The sequence below is a fragment of the Pygocentrus nattereri genome, chromosome 20 (assembly GCF_015220715.1).
Source record: "Pygocentrus nattereri isolate fPygNat1 chromosome 20, fPygNat1.pri, whole genome shotgun sequence".
Taxonomy (NCBI): Eukaryota; Metazoa; Chordata; class Actinopteri; order Characiformes; family Serrasalmidae; genus Pygocentrus; species Pygocentrus nattereri.
Window position 1 is genome coordinate 28224527 of NC_051230.1, and position 25401 is coordinate 28249927.

At 39.7% G+C, this 25401-nt stretch overlaps 1 protein-coding gene across 1 annotated transcript; it reads right to left on the reverse strand.

Moving 5' to 3' along the window:
- Positions 1-8893: 8893 nt before the first annotated feature.
- On the reverse strand, positions 8894-23546 carry LOC108434481 (annexin A1-like). Its single transcript, XM_017709640.2, has 13 exons — positions 23493-23546; positions 22233-22303; positions 20167-20251; positions 19737-19831; positions 17620-17733; positions 16188-16278; positions 15344-15423; positions 13538-13594; positions 13285-13378; positions 11208-11303; positions 9905-9963; positions 9335-9457; positions 8894-9082 (listed from the first exon to the last, which is right to left on the reverse strand). The coding sequence occupies exons 2-13, from the start codon at positions 22290-22292 to the stop codon at positions 9023-9025; spliced, it is 1014 nt and encodes a 337-aa protein (XP_017565129.1). The 5' UTR covers positions 22293-22303; positions 23493-23546; the 3' UTR covers positions 8894-9022.
- Positions 23547-25401: the final 1855 nt, after the last annotated feature.

Consider the following 25401-nt stretch of genomic DNA (forward strand, 5'->3'; position numbering starts at 1 on the left):
GCTAAAAAGAACAAAAGGATAGGCATTTAACCACATATCTAGACCAAGTTTATAGCCAGACAAAGCAGTTACTCACATTATGTACTTTGTGCTCAAACTCATTGTGCTGCAATGTTTGGATGGCTAGCCAATTAGCTCACTGAAGCTAACCTGCCAAGGGTGAGTGCATTCCGTTTCAATGGCTCCTTCACTGTCCCCTCCATTAATTCTGCTGCAAGTGTACTTGTGGAACACAGGTGTGACACACATCCGAGTGGTGAGTTGAAGTGGGCAAGGGCATGTTTAAAAAAAAAAAAAAAACTGTACCTCTAACTGAACATTTTGCAATGTACCACATGCGCCACAGTAATAAAATGAAACACTTCAGACAGAGCAAGTGTCAATGGCCTGTGATTGCATACAGTGTCATGGTAAATATGTAGTTCTGCTCTGTAATACAAACCTAAACTAACTTTAACCTAAAACAAACTTTTAAACTAAACCTTAACTAAACCCTGAAAACGTCCATAGAAACAATACCTTGTACTTCACTCAGTGACCACTTTATTAGAAAACAATGACCTTGTACTTCTACTCACTGGCCACTTTATTAGAAACATCGACCTTGTGTGTCCACTCACTGGCCGCTTTATCTGAAACACCTACCTTGTAGCTGTCAATCTGAGTACCATCAATGTGGTGCTATAAGGTGTTTCTTCAGGCTTTCCATTTCCTCTCTTCAGCTTCTGTCAGACACAGCTGTTAGCATCACCCATGGGTAAATCTGCTTTTTATTTTATTCTATTATATATTAATCAAAGGAGTTACGGACCACTGTTATTGGGGTCATTTCTGCAGATGGACTGGACTGAGAAGTATAGACAGATCAATCAGAGAATGTATCCTAGCTGATACAAATAAGTCCAAACTACCCTTGAGCTAAGATACTGCCAGAAAACAAAAGGCAGTGCTTATCTTAAGAAAGAAAGATTAAAATTAAGAAATAGAATAAGCGCTAGGATGGGTCATCAGCCCGCATTTGAAGACAGTGGGTGCCTCTGCTGTTTGGACAGCCAGTAGAAGTTTGTTCCACCACTTGGGTACCAAGAAAGAGTCTTGATGCTTGTATTCCATGTGTCTTGACGAATGGTGGGTCAAACTGAGCTGTGTTTGACACTCAAAGGGCTTGAGGTACAGATCAAGTTTTGACCATTAATATTAGGCAGGGAGGGACTGGTCGAGTTATGGCTTTGTACCATCAGGGATTTAAATCTACAGGAAGCTACATGAAGCAAGTGATGGGAACACAGCAGTAGAAGGACATACGAGAACTTTAATGACAAGCCGTACTGCCTCACTCTGGATCAGCTGCAATGGCCTGATGGTCGCATAGGAAGACCAACCAGGAGCAAGTTATGTTAGTCAAGCCTTGAGATGACAAGAGACTGAACAAGCTCCTGGGTGGCCACCCTAGATGGTCAAATCCTGTGCATGTTGTGCAGGAGAAACCTGCATGACTGAAGTGGGTTCACACTATGAAGGAAGGTCATCCAGAATCACACCAACACCTCTTGCAACTTCAGACAGAAGGACTGAGGAGTTCTCCAATGAGATGACAAGATCACCATGAAGACCTGTTCTGGGTTTCTTGAGGAGCAGTAAGTGTGAGTTTAAAAGGAGCATATTAGTCTGGACTGCTTTTTGAATGAGGCACAATACAGGGCAGCCAGTGATAACAGAGATCATTTACATACAGCATTACTAATTTTAAACATAAAACATCATACAAATAAAATACATGTATCATTGTTCTGTTGAAGAAGCCGGCCTCTTTTCAGTTTCAGTTTCTTTTGTCACATTTGCAGAAATTCATGATATTTAGTGGAATCCATTCTTCTATCATCCATCTTCCCATGCAATATCTCCAGTGCCACTGGCCATGACACAACCCCAAAGCTTTTCTTCTCACCAAATGTTTCTCCTTGTTTGTCCAAACATACTGTAGCGAATCTGCAGTAATGTTCTGTGTTAAAGATGCACTGTTGTGTTTAAGGTATAAGGCAAGCATGTGATTGGAGGAGAGCGTAGGGGGGCTGGGAGGGAGAGAGCGCAGGTGCGGGGTGTGTGAAGGAGAGGGAGAGAGCTGCGGTATTTGTGTGTGCGTTCGGCTTTCTGCTAGCGTTAGCCGTTGTTATTTTTGGCATGGTTGTAGCCGATAGCAACCAATGTAGTTCCCACAATAAAAGCGCCGACTGTTCATTGCAAAGCCTCTCTCGACCATCCTTCAACACGTCCAGCAGGACGTTACAATACCTTGTTGTTCATACTTCAAATGTTGACTTTTGCATTGATCTTCTACTGACTCTGTGATCATGTTTGTGCAGGAAACACAGCTCATTAAAATGTTTCACCACCACTCCAGTGTTAGCTAAACCTTGCTGCAGGTCTTTTGCTGTCATGTGGGGGTTTTGCTTTGCCTTTCTGGTCAGCATACCTGCAGCTCTATCTAAGAACATTTTAGGACTTCCAGATCTTGCCTCGACTTCCAGTGTTCTGCTTAACTGCCATTTCTTAATGTCATTTCGGATAGACAGTGGAGCTGAAAGTGCTTTGGGATCTTTTTATAGCCTTCTCCTTACTTTGTAGGCATCAGCTATATTTTCAGCTGCTTAGAGGGGCCCATGGTTGTTGAATATTAAATCAGCTCTGTGACTACAACTAGAGGGGTGTCTGAACTTTTGCACATGCCACAATTTTCTTTGCAAGCCACACATGCAGAAATAATGGTGTTTCACGACAGGCCACGCTGTAACATTCTTTCTGTCCTCAGACCAAAACAGACATTCATGTAAAACTTCAGAGCAGAAAACTTCAGCCTATCTTTAAACTTCATTGGGAGGAAGTTGCGAAATACAGTCACCCCAGTCGCTAAGCAATGCAAGTGCTTTGCAAACACACAAGAAAGCACAGATTCCCTCTGCTTATGTGTCATCAAGAGTTGTATGTTTTCAGTGGGAGATCAGAACTTCTGTTATTGGGTAATAATTAGAGGGCAGGCATTGTTTCTAAAGGCTGTTTCTTCACCTTTGTACTGTACATGACTGAGCTCATCAGGGTTCATCTGCCTCTCTGTCCTTATCCCATTTCTGTTTTGTCATGATCCTGTTCAATGGAGTGCATTAGTAAAAGTAAAGGGGTAAATATTTTATCTGCTTGGCTGCATCTTTTCTCAATCAGCAGAGCAGCAAGCTCATCAGACAACCCAGCATGATAGATTTTATCTTTAGAAGCAAGACCTACTGGCCCAGTGCACCTGTTTGGTCACATTTCTCTTTTTAGCCTTTCCGAAAAATGCCTCTGAACTTGATTTCTAGACACTTTTGCTTCAGTTCAGACATTGTCCAGACAGAAAACATGCAGCTCAGTCTACAGTTGTACAACCCCATTTCCAAAAATGTTGGGATGCTGAGCAAAATGTAAATAAAAGCAAAATGCAATGATGTGCAAATCATTTAAACCATATAATTAATTGAAAACAGTACAAAGACAACACATCAAATGTTGAAGCTGTTAAATGTTAAAAAAGTTACATTTTTATTAATTTTTGAAAAATATAAGCCCATTTTGAACTTGATGCCAAGATGCTTCCCAAAAATGTTGGGATGGGGCAACAAAAGGCTGGTAAAGTTGTGTAATGTTAAAACAAACACTTGGTGGTCGACTTGCAACAGGTCTGTAACATGACTAGGTATAAAAAGAGCATCCTAGAGAGACCGAGTCTTTCAGAAGATGAGGAGGGGTTCACCACTCTGTGAAAGACTGCACAATCAAATAGTGCAACAATTCAAGAATAACGTTTCTCAATATAAAATTGCAAAGAACTTTTGCTTTTCATCATTTACAGTACATAATAACATTAAAAGATTCATTATAAAGAACATTAAAAGAAATCTCTATGCAAGGGGCAAGGCCAAAAACCAGTTTTTGCTGGCCATGATCTTTGGGCCCTCAGGTGGCACTGCATTAAAAATAGACATGATCCTGTAGTGGAAATCACTGCATGGGGTTAGAAACACTTCTGAAAATCACTGGCTGTGAAAATAATTTGTCACTGCATCCATAAATGCAAGTTAAAACTCTAAAACGCAAAGAAGATGCTGTAATGTTGCCTTCTTCTCTGGGCCTGAGCTCATTTAAAATGGACTAAGGTAAAGTGCAAAAGTATTGTGGGCCAACTAATCAAAATATGAATTTTTTTTTTTGGAAATCAAGGACACTGTGTCCTCTGGGCTAAAGACTACTCAGCTTATTATCAGTGCTCAGTTCAAAAGGCAGTTTTCATGATGGTATAGGGGTACATCAGTGCAGATGGCATGCGTGACTGGCACATCTGTGAAGACACCATTAATGCTAAATGATACAAACATGTTTTGCCAACATATGCTGCCATCCAGATGACTTGCCTGCAGTCCAGACCTGTCATCACAATAAACATTTGGAGGGTTATGAAATGAAAAATATGAGAAAAGAGACCCTGAACTGTTGAGCAGCTGAAAGCCTATTTTAAGCAGGAATGGTAAAATAATTCACTTTCAAAACTACAGCTGTGTCTTCTCAGTTCCCAAACGTTTACAGAGTGTTGTTAAAAGAAGAGGTGAGGAAACAAAGTGGTAAACAAGCCCCCGTCCCAACTTTTTTGGAACGTGTTGTTGGTATCAAATTCAAAATGGGCACATTTTTTTTCAAAAAACAATAACATTTCTCAGGTTCAATGTTTGATATGTTGTCTTTGTACTATTTTCAAATAAATACAAAGTTTAAAATGTTTGCACATTGTTGCATTTTGTTTTTATGCATGTTTTGCACAGCATCCCGACTTTTTTTGAAATAGGGTTGTACATTTCCTATCACTTGGTCACCTCTAATTAAAGGGAAATTCCATCCGTTTTTAAACATTTCTGCATGATTTAGTTTTAGGGAGAGTGGTTTAAAAAATATCAGTCTCTGATGCAGATTTCTTTCCAGTGGATCTGATAGGAACTTGAAAAGTTACCCACTTAGATTCCTTTCCAATGGTTTTATTAGAGATCGAAAAACATGCTTATTCACCTTTTTTTCCTCAGTGAGTTTGAAAGGAATGAGTCAACTTGCCCACTTAGATTTCTTTCCAGTGGATCTGATAGGTTCCAGAAAACTTACCCACTCTGATGTCTTTACAAAGGTTTTGTTAGGGCCCGGAAAACTTATATACTCAGATTTCTTTCCATTGGTATTGTTAGGACCCAGAAAACATACTTACTCAGACCTCTTTCCAAATGGTTTTGATAGGAACCAGAAAACATACTTACTCAGACTTCTTTCCAAATGGTTTTGATATGAACCATGGAACATAAACAAATCTCATTAAGTTCACTTGACTCCACACACCTTGTTTTGTCACTATTATGTTATGAAAAGGTTCCAATGTGTACGTTTCTCCTGGGTACAGAGTTGGACTTCAAGACCATTGCTGTACCTTTGAGGGCACACCTTCTAGACTGATGAACAAAAATGTACATGTGTAAATTTTTCTGGCAGTGTACTTAGTACTTAGGAACACCCCCTGTTGACAGATATCTCAGCTTGTCTTGCATGCACAGCAGACCTGTTGACGTGGTCTGTGAGGGCCATTCCAGAAGCTTGCATTTCTTTCAGCTTCAGTTTTTTGACTGCATGTTTTACATGTGCAAATAAAGTGCATGTAAAGTATTCTTGCATCTTCAGATTACAGAATGTAATGTGTGTCAGCTTGATTTTAAAGGCCCTTCACTTTGCTGGCCTTAACTCAGAAAAGTCAATGCTATGAACTTGAACACAGGTCTTACTGTTTGAAAGGGATGCTGGAACTCCCTCAAGCTCTGACTTCTGTAGTCACATGACAATTATTGCCTGTGTGATGTGTTTTGCTTTGGAAAATGAGCTGCTGGACAGTAAAGCTGTTTGGGTTGGTGGATGACCAGCTAAAGCTTGAGCTTTAAGATCATTTTGAGGCATGTATGTGGAATTGTTTCAGGTCTTCATTGAGAGAAGCCTGCCGCCCATGCAGCAGAGTGGGGAATTCTAGTGTAGCCTTTTAAAGGCCTCATTATGACTCAATGTCTTAGCAGTGAAAGTGAATAAAACTTACTTACTCAGATATGTTTCCAATGCATTTGATAGGAACCAGAAAACTTACTCAGATTTCTTCCCACTGGTTTTGATAGGAACCAGAAAACATACTCAGATGCCAATGGTTTTGATAGGAACGATGGAACATAATGAGATTTCTTTAAGTTGCCTTGACTCCACACATCTTGTTTTGCCTCTTGGCTTGTATTTAATTACTCTGTTTTAAAACATTATGTTATGATCAATAGGTATCAATAGGAACATTTCTCCTGGGTAAACAGTTGGATCTCAAGATCATTGTTGTACCTTTGAGGGCACGCCTACCTGTGACACCATTCATGTGTCAGCTAAGCCTTTCCATAGGTCTTTGCTGCCATGTGGGGGTTTTGCTTTGCATTTTGGTGAGAATAAGAGCAGTAAAAGTAAATAAAACTTAATTAACATGTACACAAACTATGCATAAATGTTAATTAATATTATTTATTACCATTTATTGCAATTTGCCAGCTATTGATGGGGATAAGAACTTTCTCTCCAGGGCTGGAGCTAGCTGCCCTAGGGTAGCCACTTTATCTCGGTTGTTTTATTGGATAAGTTCCAACACTTATCGGCATTTATTTTTGGTGTCATGCACTAAAGCTAAACTTAACATAAATTGAAAAAATTGGGAGGTGAAAAGCTAGCATCACAGTGTACAGCAGATAGAACAAAACTTTGTTCTCTCACTCAAACACTTCTTAAATAGGAACCCCAATTTCAGAACATACATGCTGTTTAAAGGTAAATTAGTCCTTTTAAACTCCAACCATTTTCCAAGCCACTTCTCCATCAGGGTCGCAGGGGGGGTGCTGGAGCCTATCCCAGCAGTCATCAGGCGGAAGGCAGGATACACCGTGGACAGGTCGCCAGTCCATTGCAGGGCAGACAGATAGACACAGACAATGACTCACACCGAGGGGCAATTTAGCATGTCCAATTGGCCTGACTGCATGTCTTTGGACTGTGGGAGGAAACCCCCACAGACACAGGGAGAACATGCAAACTCCACACAGAGACAACCTGGTCACCTAGCCGGGGAGTCGAACCCAGGCCCTCATCGCTGTGAGGTGACAGCGCTACTAACAGAGCTAGCAGAGGTGTAAAATTCAGGTCCAGAAAAAAAAATCCTTCCCAAGATTTTGTTCCAATTGCCTGGACAGCTCTGCTGGTGGTTTGATCTAACTAGAGAAGCCAGGCCGTTGGAACAAAATCCTGGGAAGGATTTTTAGTTTCTGGACCTGAATTTTACACCTCTGGATGCTAATGTTTGAATACGGCAATCAGTATGCAGGTAGTTACATTCATGAGAAAACTAAGAAAATTCAGCAAATCTCAGATTTTACATTTCAGCAAGACTTAAATGTGACCTATTTTGCTTGTATTTGCAAGTATGTGTATAAACTATAAGGCCAATAGTTTGTGGACATCTGTCCTGATTATTGAGTTTTAGCTACATTCATAGCTAACAGCTGTATAAAATCAAACCCAAAGCCATGTAATTTCCATAGACAAACACTAGTAGTAAAATGGCACTCTCATAGAATAACATACATCAGATGGGATGAAATGAAACGTCCAGGGTGAGCCAGACCTTCTCATCTAACATCAGTGCCTGACCTTGCAAATGCTCTTTTGACTGAAAGGACACAGCCCTATACACAATACACAGCCATGTGAAGATCATGTATACCCCATGAAATTTAGACATATCAGTTTTTGGTTTGAGTTGAACAGTGTGTTAAGTGAGCCTTTTTTGTCCCACAACAGAGAAATTTCACCTCTGCATTTTAATCCATCTGTGCAGTGAAACACCCACACTAGTGAATGGTCAGGCCACACCTGCCCAGAGCGGTGGGAAGCCCTGACCATATCGCCCAGGCAGCAGTTGGGGGTTAGGTGCTACAATCAGGGGCACTTCATTCATGTACTGTCAGCTCAGGGGATCAAACCAGCAACCTTACACTCATGAGGACCTTACACTGGAGGTTAGGGATCTGGGACTGAAAATATCATGTAACAGAACCCAAAACAACAGGAATTTGACTAGGCAGTCATTTATTTAAGAAAAAAAAAAAGATGCAAGTTTTGTCTGTTGAAAAAGTAAGTACACCCCTGGCTTCATAACTGGTATTGCCCCCTTTGGCAGTAACAACTTTATGTAGGTGTTTTCTATAACTGCCTACCACTTTGTGACATCAACTGGGAGAATTTTTTGCCCACATCATGCAGAATTCTTTGGCTTATGCAACGTTTGATGGGGTTTCTTTCATGAACAGCCCCACACAGCATTTCCATATCACACTATTTCTTCCTTTTGAGCCATTCCTTGGATTTACTTGTATGTTTGGGATCATTTTCCTATTGGAAGTGGAAGGTCCACTTCATCTTCAAGTATTTTGCAGAGAATTTAGTTGTCGATATAGATGTCCAACTTCTTCATATGACCGTGTGCTCCAAGTTTCATCTACTGGTGCACATGCACATTTCAGCGCATGTGCACTTCAGAAAATACTTTGTAGCACCAGTATCCTGAGCTGATATTGCGAGGTTATCAGTGCAATCCTACTTTCAATTATGTAATGTAAACTTCATTAAGCTACACTTAAAATGTGGTTCTTCAACGGTTCTTTAACAAAGGGGGTGGGGGTGGGGGTGTTCACCTTTCCCCACTGTCTTCTTTCAGAGGGACTCTAGACTATTCACTCCAACAAACCACAGGACATGGAAATGGCACTGAAAAAAAAGATTTATTCATTTCAAAAGGCTTTCCTTGTTCATCTCAAGTTTGTAGGAGCAATTATGCAGAGATTGACTCTCTTCCATCTTCGTTGAGGACAGAAAGCGAGAATGCAGATCTTTACTCATCGCTTCCGACCAAGGTCAGCAGGATCTTCTCGTAGTCTCCTTTGGTGTCATCCTGAAACGACAGACAACACATTACACATTTAAGTCAATTCCAAGTTTGACATTACTACACAACCTGTCCTTACATATTTTATTGAAAAAAAAAAAATCATTTATTTGTTTTTTCAATTGTGGAAAAAAAAAAAAAAGTTTAGTACATTTTTTTTAACCTATATTACATTAAAACTACAGAGCCCCCAAGTCATTATCTGCTACAAATTGACTTACTTAGCTAGTTACTTAGCTTTACTTAGTTGAAACCTACCAGAATGTCCTTGTAGAGAGTCTTGCCGTACTTCTTCTTGTATTCCTGTTTGATCTGCACCAAATCCACCTCAGAGCGACTCACCAAGATACGGGTCAGGATCTTTCCTTTGTAACCAGAGCCCTGAACACAGACAAAACAAAGCCACATTAGCTTAGCTATAGCATTATTTCACTGCTGTGGGAAAACAAAACCTTGTATGTCCATTTTTGCATTTAACATAACCTGAAAGAACCACATTAGCAACATTTATATACAGCTGAACATCTGTTACTAATCTGACTAATAGCTCAACCGCAATAGAATACGTCATGTTAAACCATTGGAATAGACTAATCTGATTGAGGTGTAAACATGAACGTATGATCTGACTACCAATACGCAATATGTTAACGTTAGATGCGAATATAAAGAACAATTCCTAACTCAAATTGTTGAAAGGCTGTGTAGACTTTTAGAAACGATGCTGAGAGAACAGTCACCGAAAAACTAAAATAAATAAATATATCTTTAAAATAAATAAATAAATAAATAAAATAAATAAAAGTAAATAACACAAAAACTTATTACCTTCATTGCCAGGTTGAGTTTTTCAGCAAAGTAGGCAGGTTTGCTTCCAGCACACTTCACTAGCAGACAAAGACAGAAGAGTATGTGAGCAATGATGTAAGGACAAAAAATGTTATGAGCTCCTCTCTTTCAGAAATCCAGGCCGATTCTAATGAAGCACATTTAAGCAAATGTTATGGTCTAGAATCCTTTTTGGATCAACAAAACGAGCTTAGAGCATTGCATTTCATCAATGGCATCAAACATTGAACCTACAAGAAAAAGACTGTCTAACTAGTAATGTCTAACTGTAGCTAACTAGTAATACCATTACAAACTCTGTGCCTTCAAACAGTGCAACCTGTTAAGCAAACTATTTAAAGGTTATTTATTTGGTTTCTGACACTGTATCACAGTTAGCTGTTAATATCCTGCATAGCTACAAAAAGAAGTAGCAGCCGTTCACAAATATAATGTCCACCAATAGCAGCAAGCTGCAGTGAGTAGTGCTGTCGGCTCACAGCAAGAAGGGCCTGGGTTCGACTCCCTGGCCAGGCTACCAGAGTCCTTTCTGTGTAGTGTCTGGATGGGTTTCCTTTCACAGTCCAAGACACTAAACTGCCCCCAAGTGTGCATATTTATGTCTGTGTTTGCCCTGAAATGGACTGGCGACTTGTCAAGGGTGTTTCATGCCTTCCACCCAATGAGTACACTAAAACTGGACTTACATTTTCCAGATTTAGGGCTGAATTATCCATTTTTTTGTTTGAGGTCAAAAGGGCCTCATTACAGAGACAGACAAGATTGTTATGAACATTTTAATATATAATATGTGGGTATTGTGCAATTTGCAAGTCCAATGTCAACAGCGAACAGTCAAGTACAAGATTACAGCCTTAGTACATCAGAATAAGCACTTAATTGTAATAATCTTCTCCCTGTATTTTGTGCTTTGATGCATCACACATGCAGTGTTGCAAGAGAGCAGCTCCACCCTGTTAATCTTTTTACATTCTTGCTCGCTTTTAGTGATGACCACTTAACAGTTTACAGGGTTTGCGACAGCCCAAAAAAAAAAAAAAACCTGCTTAGCTAAACAGATATACTGCGACTTGGGGCTAGCCTTCGTCATCTGGGCCTCAATGGCATTAGCCTGAAGCTGGTTAGGAACCTTTTACCACATCCATCATGACCAGGTTGTATTGCAAACTCTAAAAATAAAGGTGCTAAAAAAGGCTTTGAATGCAAGACAAACTGGCATCAAAGCTTACATTATGTGCAGATTCTTCAATAAACATGAACAGGGACATGTGGTCTAACTTACCAACAGCAACCAAAAGATTCTCAATGTCTCCCTTCAGCTCCAGGTCGACCGCTTTGGCCACATCCACTTTGCTGTACTTGGAATACAGCTGAAACACTACAGAGCAAATGAAATGAGACGGTACACCCAGTGAAAACAGTATATCTGTATATATCGAGATCTGTATAGTTCAACTGGCAAGATGCAGTTCTAGAAAAACTTAAGAATCCAGAATTGTTCACAGTGATTGTGATAGGAACCAGACATCTGAAGAGTTCAATGTTACTAAAAGCTCCCACACAAAGTTAAAAATAGTCAATTTGCTGCCTGATATCCAAGATTATGCTAATATTCTATACCTTTTTGAAAATGGTTCTATATAGCACCAAAAAAAGGATTGTTCTATTGTTATAATGTAAAGCTTGTTACAGTAGAAGAATTTTTTTTATGCTATATAGAACCATTTTGAAAATGGAGAACCATCTACTGTACATTCTCAATCAATCTGAAAAACTCAATCATGATATAAAAGAACCCTTTAATCAGGTTATTTAGACTTAGAGTGTTCATGGTTCTGTGTATCTTGAAGACTGATGATTAAGCTAAGCCAGTGGCTTCCATAGGTTAAAGGGGAGACTGGAAATTTATTTTAAACTCTACAACAGTTCTTGATAAATATGAGCCATGGTGAAGATTCAAGTAAAGGTAAAACTGATCACTATATTGTAATTGCTTTATATTGTCATTTTACTTGCCTTTACAGGCAAAAAGTAACTGTAGTTTTAGATTTTTCATCTCCTTGGAATTAGAAGGTTCTTATTTGTCAGTTTTAAAATACTAAGCTTCAGTGATTTTACATTCCAAGTAGCTCTTTTACACATGAAAATGAAAGACACCCTAAATGTACTGCAAATATGCACAATATCAAAATCCTATCAAATTTGCAAATTAGTTTTTTTTTCTGAACAGGTCAAATGCAAATAGAAGCTTCTAATCCTAAGAATTCACTTTCTGTTTGGAATGTTAGGGTTTTGTATGGCAAACCATGAAAAGAAGCAATCATTTTCAAGAAACACATATGTGCTAAAAATCTACATTATCAGAAAGTTCAATTTAATACCTTATGATATTTTTAGGACACTTATTACTTACTTATTTTTATGACATTTATTTCTTGTTCTAGGACAAAATCTTTTGCTTATTAAAAAAAAAAAAAAAAAAAAAAAAAAAAAAAGCATTGCTATTTAAGTACAAAGGTCAGTGCTAAATATTTTGTCCAGTGCAGAGGTCAGTTTTAGGTAGAAACTATTAGTTTAAGTGGCCTTTATGTTAGACAGAAACCAGCTAATATAATGAAGTGTACCAGCAGGTCAGTGTAGCAGGTCTAAAGGCAGTGTAAGGTTTTGTTTTATATCAGAAATGTGACTATGAGCTGAAATGTTTTACACTGGGAGAAAGAATGAAAAAAAAAGAATGAATGAACGAAATTAATGTTTATGTATATGACCCCATCAATTCAAATGGTCACAATTTAATTACCTTTAAGGCTTAAAATTTTGTGAAATTTAAGACAATGCCTGTCTTCTTAATGTTCTTTTTAAAAAGTCTCAGAGTTTCAGCAACATATTTTCACGTTTCATAAAGTTTTCTAAACTTTTCCAGCAGTTACTGAGCGGATTGGCGACATGACCACGAAGAAGAACCTGATTGGTCCTCTTGTGTGTATTCAAAGTGCTGATTGGCTCGCAGGTAGTAACTTATAGAACTAAGTCAAAGTTTGATTTTGGAGATAGAACCTGTTTTCTAGATAGAGTCCAAATAACACCTCACATCAAGTTAAGACGTTGTCATACAATAAGAATATAAATAACATTTTTGATAAAACCATATAATTCCAATGAGGTGATTAGCTGGAAAAATGGATAGAATAAATGAAATTTTGGTCAATTAAATCTCTTGGGATTAATTATTCAGTCAAAAAGTGAGTTTTCCATTGGACAGTTACCACACATTCTAACCTGTGCCTGAGAATTTGCAATGTCCTTTTTTTTTAAGCCTCCCACAATCAGGTGGACCATTTTATCCCCCCCAACACTACCTTTCCTGAGCTGAGCAGCACTCCTGCTGGTCAGGATGTCAATGAACACAGTGCAGTCTGTGCCTTTCCTCTTTTCTCCTGCCTCATACAGTGCCTACAAACAGTAAGGAAACATGAGAAGTGTCTTACAGTATATACTGTTAGCTCTGGGCCAACAGAAATGGTGCAAAACTGCTTTAAGCAGTGTAAAATGATTTACTAACTTTCTTTGAAACGTTGTTCTCGTGGAGAAGATATGAAGATTTGTTCTTACCTTGGCATCCTTGTCTGCCTGTTCCTCATTTGCCTCTCTTTCTTCACTCCTGGCAGCCTGCAAGACAAACAGACTCATTCATTCAATCAAACCCTTGAGTGCAAACAGGGCCGTGCTGCTCATAGAGTCCCATTAAGCACTATTGGGACGGGATCTATTGTACCCGAGGAGGTGGGTAATGTCACAGTTAGTAATATCAGTCCTGTCTCAATCCACCATGTCAGTTTTTGCAGACTGCCCGCTACTACAGAAGTAAAGACTCTTGGCTTTTACATGTTGGAAACACAACACATCAGCTTTTAATCCCATATGAATTGCTAAGCCATGCTGTTTACTCTGTGGTACTTTTTTTCCCCAGTATGAAGAAAAACAAGTTATCTGTGGCTCAAATGAAGCGGATATCTGTAGACGTGTGCAAACAACTTTTTCACTCCCTTTTTCAAGGTTTTGTTGATGGCCACCAGGGTCCTTTCTGTGTGGGGTTTATATGTTCTCCCTGTGTCCGTGTTGATTTTCTGCATGTACTCCAGTTTCCTCCCTTGGTCCACAGACTTGTGGTCAGGCCAGTTGGAGATAGGAAATTGCCCCTAGATGTGTGCGTGTGTAAATCTGTAAGTGTGTGTCTTCCCCTTAATGGACTGGCAACCTGGCCAGAGTGTTTCCTGCCTTCTGCCTAATGAGCAGCAACCCAACAGGATAAGTGTCTTAGACTGCATATACAACCCCATTGCCAAAAAAAAAAAAAAACACCACACAACACACAAAGACAACATATCAAATGCTGAAACTGAGAAATTTTTAATTTGATCCCAACAACACGTTCCAAAAAAGTTGGGGCATGTTACCACCGTGTTTCATCACCTCTTCTTTTAAAAACACTACTCATTTGGGAAGTGAGGAGACCGACTGCTGTAGTTTTGAAAGTGAAATGTTTTCCCTTGCTTGTTCAATATAGGATTTCAGCTACCCAACAGTTCGGGGTTTCCCTTGTCGTATTTTTCATTTTATAATGCGGCAAATGTTTTCAGTGGTGACAGGTCTGGACTGTAAGCAGGTCAGTTTAGCACCCAAACTCTTAATATGGAGCCATGCTGCTGTAATACAAGCAGAACGTAGTTTGACATTGTCTTGCTGAATAGGCCTTCCCTGAAAAAGATGTTGACTGGAGGGCAGCATATAGTGACAAAACATGTATATATTGTTCAGCATTAATGGTGCCTTCACAGATGTGCCAGTCGGTCACTTTTGCACTTCCTCTCAGTCCATTTTAAATGAGCTTGGGCCCAGAGAAGGTGGCAGAGTTTCTGGATTCTTTTTACATATGGCCTCTTCTTTGTGGTTTAGAGTTTTAACTTGCATTTATAGATGCAGTGATTAACTGTTTTCACAGATCATGGTTTTCAGAAAGGTTTCTCAGCCCATATGATTTCCACCACAGAATCATGTCTGTTTTTAATGCAATGCCGTCTGAGGGCCACCACAGACAGCAAATACTGGTTTCCAGCCTTGTCCCTTGTATACAGAGATTTCTCCAGATTCTCTGAATCTTTTAATGTTATTATGAACTGTAGATGATAAAGCAAAAGTTATTTGCTATTTAATGTTTAGAAACATTATTATTGAATTGTTGCACTATTTGCTCATGCAGTCCTTCACAGAGTGGTAAACCTCTCTTCATCTTTACTTCTGAAAGACTCTGCCTCTCTGATGCTATTTTCATACATAATCATGTTACTGACCTGGTGTTTTTTGTTTTTGTATTACACAACTTTACCAGCCTTTGTTGATCAACATCAACATCAGTACCTTGCAGAGAGCCAGAAGCGCATTCCTAAAATCTCCATTTGTGTCAGACTTTATGTCATCCTCCAGCTCCTTTTTGAACTCTACAGAAAAAAAAGAACAAAGTGTGAGCAATGATGCAGTATGGGTATATCAATATGCAGATTTCATGATATCTTCCACACTCATCACGGTCATTGTACCTTTTTAGGATACTTATTTATTTATTGCCATTTCCAAAACATGTTACATGCTGCACAAGTGTGGCAAATAATAATAACAGTAAATTAAAAAAAACATATTTATACTGTATGACTACATATCAATATTAAATGAACTGAGCATTGCACATTTGTTTACAATCTTGGCTCTTACTTTCTGGCTGAAATGAGTGAGATTGGATTTTCTAATGTGACTCAATCACTTCTTGCAAACGCTCTACTATTGAGCAGTTGTGCAAAAATGGCGTTACCTCCCGTAAATGATACATTTAGGTGATGTCTTCACAATGAGCCAGCAAAGTTGAGATATTCGCTTTGGGTATTTGATACAGCAGTAATATTTGGGTGGTATATCATACTCAGCATCATATGAGTGTAGATATAAGAAGGTACACTGTTTAGACATTAATGGCTGTGTGTTATTTTCAGAGGACAGTAAATCTATACTGCTATACAAGCTGTACACTGACTACTTTAAGTTATATCCAAGTTTCATTTTTAGCGTTGTTAATGAAAAGAGAATAACATTTTTGCACAAATGTGAGTGCAAATCTAAATCTATCTATCATTATTCTTTTTTTTTCTTTTTTCTTTTTTAAAAGGGGCACAGATTCTCTGTTTGAAGTTCAACATACAAACAAACTTACCATCCTTGTAGGCCTTTTTAAGTTCTCTGATCTGACTGTTGGTTCTGGAGGCCAGAATCTCAACCAGGGTGTCCTCATCTGTGCCCAATCCCTATAGAGCAAGAGACAGTGATACACTTTTAAAAAATGGAAAAAAAAAAAGAACAAAAATCTTAAAGTTAAATGTTTTTTTTAAATGTAAATAGCTAAATCAGCCAATCACACAATCAAGTGGTCAAGACAACTTGCTGAAGTGCAGACCGAGCCTCAGAATGGGGAAGAAACGTGATTTAAGTGACTTTGAACGTGGCATGGTTGTTGGTGCCAGACGGGCTGGTCTGAGTATTTCAGAAACTGCTGATCTACTGGGATTTTCACACGCAACCATCTCTAGGGTTTACAGAGAACGGTCTGAAAAAGAGGTAATATCCAGTGAGTGGTCAGTTGTGTGGACGAAAATGCCTTGTTGATGGGAGAAGTCAGAGGAGAATGGGCAGACTGGTTCCAGATGATGGAAAGGCAACAGGAACTCAAATAACCAACCAAAATCTCTGAGGAACATTTCCAACACCTTGTTGAAAGTATGACACGAAGAATTAAGGCAGTTCTGAAGGCAAAAGGAGCTCCAACCTTTTACTAGCATAGCAGAGCTCTCGTCACCAGACAGCTAAAAAACATCTTTTCTTTCTTAAATTATAATTAATACAACTGTGGCCATGCTTTTCCAGCTGATAACAGCTCACTAGACACTTTCTCCCACTCTCCCATGACAGACTTGTGAAATACTCCACTGTTTGGAGAGTGTTTGTCATACTCTGACCATAAAGGATAGTTTAAAATAGCAACTGACCACTCAGGAGCAAAAATCAGCCTTCAAATGCGTAGGAAATTATTTGACATTTATTGCGATATGTATTGATATGGAACGATATTACATTTTTTATTGTGATTTTTGGCCATATCGCCCAGCTCTACGCTGCCATTCTAGCCACACAAACAAAAAGAACCAAAAAGAAAGTCACTTGGACATGTCATGCATTACTGCTTGAGAACTCCTGGACACTCTGATCAACGTAAAGCTAAATATTAATGGAAAAAATGCTTGTTACATTTTGTTTAAGAATTTCTAGCGGTTCCAGTAATTATGGCACATTTCTTGATGAACGATTTTTTTTATCAGTATAAACTGACTTCAGTTAAAGGATGGAAGTCTTTTTTTCAGTGTGAGATTGAGATAATTTGATAAAAGGAGAATTTCTTATGAGCCCTTTTTACTCAGCCAAAGTGAGAGTGCATGCATTAGAATATGCATTAGGTTGAAGGTGAATCTGGTGTACATGCAAAGAAATCATGTTGCTGGACTGTTCCAGTACTAGGATTGCAACCACAGTGACCATCTTCAGCCCTGGGCTCTGGACACCCCTGATCTAAAGAAACAAATGTGGTGAATCACCTTCATGGCCACTTTGAGCTGCTGGGCGTCGTACTGGGCAGGAGTCCTCAGCAAGGCCAGAACCACATCCTCCAGCTCAGCACTTAGAGCAGATTTCAGAGCTGCATCCAGAGGCTGCACATAGAAGACAACACATTAGAGACAAACATTTAACAGTCTCGTAGCTTGTGTATGGAAGATACCAGACTGAACACATACAGTCATAAGCAAACATTTGAACATGCCTAGTCAACGTTTTGTTGATTTTAATGTCCAATTAAGACTTTTCTGACTTTTATTTGGCCAAGTTTAACGTATTGGCAAAAAATAAAACATAAAAAGGTATCAAAACTTTTAACCCCCCAACCCCACATATGAATTTGAGTGACATCCCATTCTTAATCCATAGGGTTTAATATGAGGTCAGCCCACCCTTTGCAGCTATAACATCTTAAACTCTTCTGGGAAGGCTTTCCACAAGGTTTAGGAGTATATTCATGGGAATTTTTGACCTTTCTTCAAGAAGCATATTTGTGAGGTCAGACACTGATGCTGGATGAGAAGGCCTGGCTCGCAGTCTCCACTCTAATTCATCCCAAAGGTGTTCTATTGGGCTGAGGTCAGGACTCCGTGCAGGCCTGTCAAGTTCTTCCACACCAAACGTGCTCATCCATGTCTTTATGGACCTTGCTTTGTGCACTGGTGCGCAGTCATGTTGGAACAGGAAGGGGCCGCCCCCAAACTGTTCCCACAAAGTTAGGGGAATGAAAACGTAAGATTTGGATGCAGCCACTCGGCCATGGAAACCCATTTCATGAAGCTATCTACGCTGTTCTTGAGCTGATCAAGGCCACATGAAGTTTGGAGGTCTCTGCGCACTATGCGCCTCAGCATCCACTGACCCCGCGCTGTCATTTTACGTGGCCTACCACTTCGTGGCGGAGTTGCTGTCGTTCCCAATCGCTTCCACTTTATTATAATACCACTGACAGTTGACTAATATTTAGTAGCGAGGAAATTTCACGACTGGACTTGTCGCACAGGTGGCGTCCGATCACGGTACCACGCTGGAATTCACTGAGCTCCTGAGAGCGACTCATTCTTTCACTAATGTCTGTAGAAGCAGTCTGCAGGCCTAGGGGCTTGGCTTTATACACCTGTGGCCATGGAAGTGACTGGACCACCTGAATTCAATGATTTGGATGGGGGAGTGAATACCTTTGGTAATATAGTGCATGTCACTTGACAAACTTTTGCACACAACTGTATGTATTTAGTGTGTCACCATGTATGTGTCCAATCACTTTTAAATGATCATGTACTGTGATCAAACACAAAGGTCATCAGGGCCTTGGGAGGGGAGGTGCTGAGAGGGCTGTAGTCTCCCTAGATTTCAGTTTACTAAAAATGTTTAAAAAGAAAAATAAACAAATAAATGGCATGACATCTCAGATTTAAAGCTGGCTTTACATGGTGGAACCTCCGCTGAACGTTTTGCGTGTTGCAAATCATGAAAAACCCTTGCATCTTAAATAGTGCATCGCTTACATTCTGGCACCTCAGGCACCCTTTAAGGTGGAACAGGAAAATCAAAACAGGAAGCTGGTGAATTAGAAGAAACTAGAAACATTAGAAACTGTTCTACTTTTGCGGAAAAGTTTCCTGCTGGAGATGCGAGAGAAGCAGATATAGCTGAGCTAAAGCTTAAAGCCGAGCAAAGTAAGTCTGTGTTTTCGTTTATACTTTTTAATCCTATAATAGTAGGATTCACATACTGAGACATATTTACAGCAAAGGTGGTAAAATGGACATAAAAATGGTGAGTTTCAAGGTTTGATTTTTGTTGAAATGACAAAGTGGCTCTTCTTAACAATTGGGTTGCCGACCCCTGATCTTGTTTGATGAAGCTAATGTTATTTGATGAAGCTTGTTTCGCAAAATTGAGACAGTCGTAACCGGGGTCAAGTCTCTAACAAGTAAAGTGAGTGCCAGGAGGTTTTCCACTATTTAGCTGATAATGAATGGAATTATGAAATAATTGCATGTAAATTTTAAGGAACCTTAGAATGTGTGGAAGTTTTATCATGTAAAGTCAGCCTAACTTTGTTTTATTCTCCCAAATGCTTTGGAGACTTCACCTTTCCGGCAGCCTGCTGATAGGCGGCTTTGATCTGCTGCCGCTGCTGATTGCTTCTCTTTGCCAGTACTTCAATGATGGTGACCTCATCCACGCCTGAGATTAACACAATGCCAGAGACAAAGCATGAAATCAAATCCAATGCATTTACTTATTTTATTATGTTGATAAATTTAGACATAGTCCCAGCCCAAATTTTTACACACAATCCATGCAAAAGTTTTGGTGCCTCTGGTGAAATGACTGACAATTACAGTTTAAATACTTTAAAAACTGTCCAAAATGATAACTTTACAGGTGGAAGAAAAAAATAAATAAAAAAAGTTAACTTTGAATGGAAAGTAATGGAGGTAGGTCTGAACCAATTCTGTTGGCCCTTGGGGTTTTCAAATTATATGGATTGACAGATAGATGGACAAAGTAGTACTGACCTTTAACCTTGATGGCTTTGTCCAGCACTTCGGCATCTCCACTGGCGCTGAACTGAGGAGCAGGCTTCACTGTGCCCTGGACAGCCTGCACACACCAAACACACCCTGTTAAACCTCAACAGGCTGCAAACACCCTCCAACAGGAGTACATGAATGTGTTGGAGCAGTCAGTTTTAAAGAATGTGTACATGTCAAACACAACCAGTCCTTAGAGGAAAAAAAAAAAAAAAAAACCCACCACACCTTGGTGACTGAGCACAGACTCACTGCAAATCACTCAAGCAAGTTGCAGCTGTCACCAAGACACAGTAGAAACAAATGGCACCAACAAATCTTGCATCACTAAATATTTAAGGGTGATTGAAGCTTTTCCTATTTATGTTTCACAATAGTTACACCAGAATTGGCTTAGAACTGGTTCCTGTCTGGGTACAGTTTTATAAAATGTCTGAGTGTCATGATATGAAAATATTTTTGCCTTTTTTTCACCCACCCCAACTTTGTACCACTGCTTAAATAACTCCTTAATTCATATCTTTGAAGGAAACTAAATTGAAAACGTAAGAAATAAATCATGCAAAACCATTTTCAGAGCAAGCAGTTTAAAATGACAGCAGTGAACTAGCTGCTGTTTTAGAGCATTAGCGATGAGCTGTGTAGGAGAGCAGATCAAAGTACTTTGTGGTCAAAGAACACTTCTTTTGGTCAGTTTCCGTCGGTGAACAAGATGAACATATTTTAGATTCTACATGATGTGTTTTTTGTTTGTTTAAAACACGCTCTCGTCTCAAAAACAAATGCAACTGAGGTAACTAGCTATCCGCAGCAATAGAAAACCAGTATGGGCTCCCAGATGCAGATGTGGTCAACGTTTGGCAAAGATACGGCACTGCCGGCCAATGGTCAGCACTGGCAAACTGCATGTTAGCCAAAAGTAACCCACAGTCTGCCTCAGTACTACGAACAATGCAGGTTAATTCAGATTAAGTTCAAATGATTCATGACTTTCATGATTTTCACAGAACATCAAATATAAGGTAGATAGAACTTCCCTGATGTTCAATAAAGTAAAAATTAAGTAAAGTAAAAAAAAAAAAAGTCACATTATTTACACTAATCTTTTTCACAGTGTAACCAACATTTTGGACCCAAGTGGTGAAATGGGCTAATCACTGGCACGATCATCAGGATAGTTCAAATCCCCTCAATGCAGCCTGGGAAGCACATGTTAGTCTCCACTACCTGAGCTGGGTAGCACTGTACAACAGGGAAGTTGCTGCTACAGCCTGGTTTTTGGACAATTGTACTATTTTGAGTTGTACCAGCGGTTTCGAGAGGTGGGTCAGTTCTTGAAATCCAGGTTTATTTCATACCAAGGCTTATAATTCAGGAACTAAAGGGACTTCAATGCAAACGGAGCTATTCTTAGGTCGTAGAAGTATGTAATAAAACTGCGCCAACCAGCATGGCTTGTTAAGGGGTTAAAGGTGGCTGAGAGGCAACTCTTGAATGGCAGTAAACATGATTGGGTTCTGGCAACTTCATCTGGCCATCTTTCCATGCGGTATGTGGCCATATCAAATTTGCTAACTGTGTTTGTTGTGGTTTTAAGACCAATATAATCACCTCTAAAACAGAAATTAACACATACACTCACTGGCCACTTTATTAGGTAGTTTATTAGATATGCAATTGCTTGTTAACACACACAATTTGGCCGCAACTCAATACATTTAGGCATGTAGAGGTGGTCAAGACAACTTGCTGAAGTGCAAACCGATGATCAGAATGGAGAAGAAAGGTGATTTAAGTGACTTTGAACGTGACGTGATTGTTGGTGCCAGACGGGCTGGTCTGAGTATTTCAGAAACATTTAACATTACACTACAAAGAGGGTACGTAGAGACGTCACACAAAAAGTTAAGGTCTTCCTCCTCCCAAAACAAGGGCGATTGGGAGGAGTTTGGCATGTCTACGTTATTGAAAGTGGTTCTTTTTTTACTTTCTTTCATTTTTATTTCAGTTTTTTTTTTTGGCTTGGCTGGCAAACTGTCATGGAAACTTACCAGGTCATCGAGCCCACACACACAGGACCCCTGGCTGGCAAACTGCTGAAGAAATGCCATGTTGGGTGGATCTGCACAAATGAAATATGAAGTCAATGTGACATCCTATTAAACTTCAAACATCAATCCGCAAGTTCTGGACACAGACAGGCAGTTAGATTCAAGCATAAAGCTGCTCTGTGGTGATGGACTGATGTTCTACTGACCACTTCTCCTTGACCAAATGGAGTAACTTCCAAGCTCATGTATGGCACACAGTACACATGGCTCAATCAAAAACTGTTATGCCCCTATCTAAGGCTTTTCTTCCTAGGCACAGCCACATACTATGAACTATACTAAGAACCCTTCATACACTGTTCATCTTAAATAATCATGATCCTCCACATGAGAAGTATCTTTAACACCACCATTTAATTTCATTCCTCCTTCCATATGACTAGCAAAACTATCTAACGCAAGGGCTGCAATTGCATCTGCCGTACCTGCTCAGAGACTAGCGTGACCTATACAGCAATCTCATATATGGCAAATTTATGGGTCATGACGCATCATCACAGTAAGGTACTATGAATTTCCTTTGGTTCTTCCACATATCTCCTAAAGAATTGGACATTTGTATACTAGTTGTATAATTAATCTCACATTATAAGCTGTGCAGTTAAAGCACTGACACATGAAATTAATGAAAATAGTTTTCTGATCAATTTTAAGAAGTTAATATTTAAAAGAAAACAGCCGATATAGTAATAACCCTGCTAGAAAAACCGACATACACCAGCAAAACTAGCAGATGCTGTGTTTTGACTGCTGGTATTCTAGTCAACCAGCTTAGACCTGCATGTATGGTCTATGCTGTGTAGCAGTTGAAAGCTATTCAACCACATATAAAACATACATCCTTATATTATGCATATATATTCAATATTTGATACATTTGTGTACACAACATATATGCCTGACCTTTTAAGATGTCCATATAAGCCCATATATCAGATTTCCATATGGCTACTTAGCATTTTAGCGTTCTTAAACGGTTAAATGCAGTTATGGTGGGTTTTTTTTTTAAGTAGTTAGTAAGGATGAAGCCGGTTCTCCTGCATTGCTTTTTAAATTGAAACAGCAACTTCTGGACATCTTTACCAAACTACAGCACCTGCTGAGCTCTTCAAAATGCTTCAGTAAACCCCATGAACCGAGCAAATAAACAGAATTAGCTTTAAAAGCTGCTTGGCTGAAAAAGCTCAGCTCTTTACTTACCGTGATTTGTTCTGAGTGACGGCGGAGACTCAGAGAGGAGAGCTGGAAGCTTCTCATATATACACAGCAGTATTGTTTACCCACCCGTATTCCGGAAATCCCCGCCTTCCCTGCACCGTGATTGGCTGGTAGAATCACGCGTTCTGCGCTCCGATTGCTTACTCTTTCAGAATACGGGTGAGGAAAGAAATAGTTTCAATTAAGCGTTTATTGGGGTTGGCTGCGATTTTTTTTTTGGCTTGTGGGCGTGGCCATCGAGCGATAGACCAATGAAATTCAGGAACTAAAATAATTCAGCCCATATTCAACACCACAGAATGATGGGTTTTTTTCTCTATATATACTTTATTGAAATATAAAACATAAAAAAGGACACCTGGTTCAGCAGCAAAAAATCTTGACGTTATAATTGATTCAGATTTATCATTCGATCAACACATAGGCGGCATCACTAGGACAGCTTCGCAACATTGCCAAGATAAGAAATGCCCTGTCCCTGCGTGACGCAGAAACATTAGTACATGCCTTTATTACTTCTAGACTAGACTGTTGTAACGCACTACTGTCAGGATGTACGAGTAGGAGTCTAAGCAAACTTCAACTAGTCCAAAATGCTGCAGCCAGGGTCCTCACTAAAACTAGAAAATTTCACTAAAAAATCAGTGCTATCATCACTTCATTGGCTGCTTGTTAAATTCCGTATTGATTATAAAATCCTTTAATTGACATGTAAAGCCCTACATGTGCTCGCTCCTGAGAACCTGCAAGACCTTATCTCCTGTTGCGAGCCATCACGACTACTCAGATCACAGAGTGCTGGCTGATTAATAGTTCCCAGAATTCATAAGGCTGCAGCTGGGGGAAGATCCTTTTCTCATAAAGCCCCCAAACTCTGGAATGATCTTCCAGAAACTGTTCGGGACTCTTTAAATCTTTAAAACTAGCCTGAAAACTCGCTTGTTTAGTTTAGCATTTGGTAGTTATTGTTCCCCTTTAGATAAAGGCAGCAGATCCAGGGGTCCATGGACACAGGGAATTATAGTAAACTGAGACGCTGGTGCTGTCGCCCCGCTGCTCGCACGCGGTCACTCAGGTTTGTGGACGGTGGAGCGGAGGGATGCCAAACTGTTTCAGAGTGCTGCCATGTCTGTGTGTCCTACTGGTTCTCTCCTTTTAGTTAAGCTGTTATAGTCAGATCTGCCGGAGTCGTTAGACACACTCTGGAAATTTCTCTGTTTTACATACACACAAACAGAACAGAACAAAACTAATTCCCTCTCCCTGCCTTGTTCCGAGTAAACGACCACCCACACATCCGGCCAGACACTGAAGGATGACTGACTGTTGAGCTCTCCTGCTACCCGCTTCAGACCAGATGCCCACACCCCAGCTACCGGCACCTACCTTGGACTAGCTGCCCACCCTACATTGATGTTTTCATGGACTCCTAGCTATTACTACTGTAAAAAGCGCTACAAATAAGTTTGATTTGATTTGATTTGATTTATTGTCCTGCTCATGTTTTATAAGTCATATCAATTCAGCTCAGATCAATTTAATTCAATTCAATGTAATTCAATTCAGTTTAACTGGCAAGTGGCAGATATGGACACATGCTCAATTGCCATGAAGATCACATACATAATAGACAGAAAGTACTTGAAGGTATGGATGGCAAAAAAATATGAAGACAGAAAAAAAGGAATCCCGACTGCCCACCACCTAACCTGCATCTCACCTGACCGGAAAAGGAAAGTACAAAGCTTGCAACATGATCATGGAGAGAATCCAAAAAAGATTGCCACACCTTACAAAACAGTATCTTGCCTTCCTTAAAGCAGGGGTTCTCACCCTTCTCCACGCCAAGGCCCCTTGTTTCTAACTATACAGCATAGCAGCCCAACAGAAA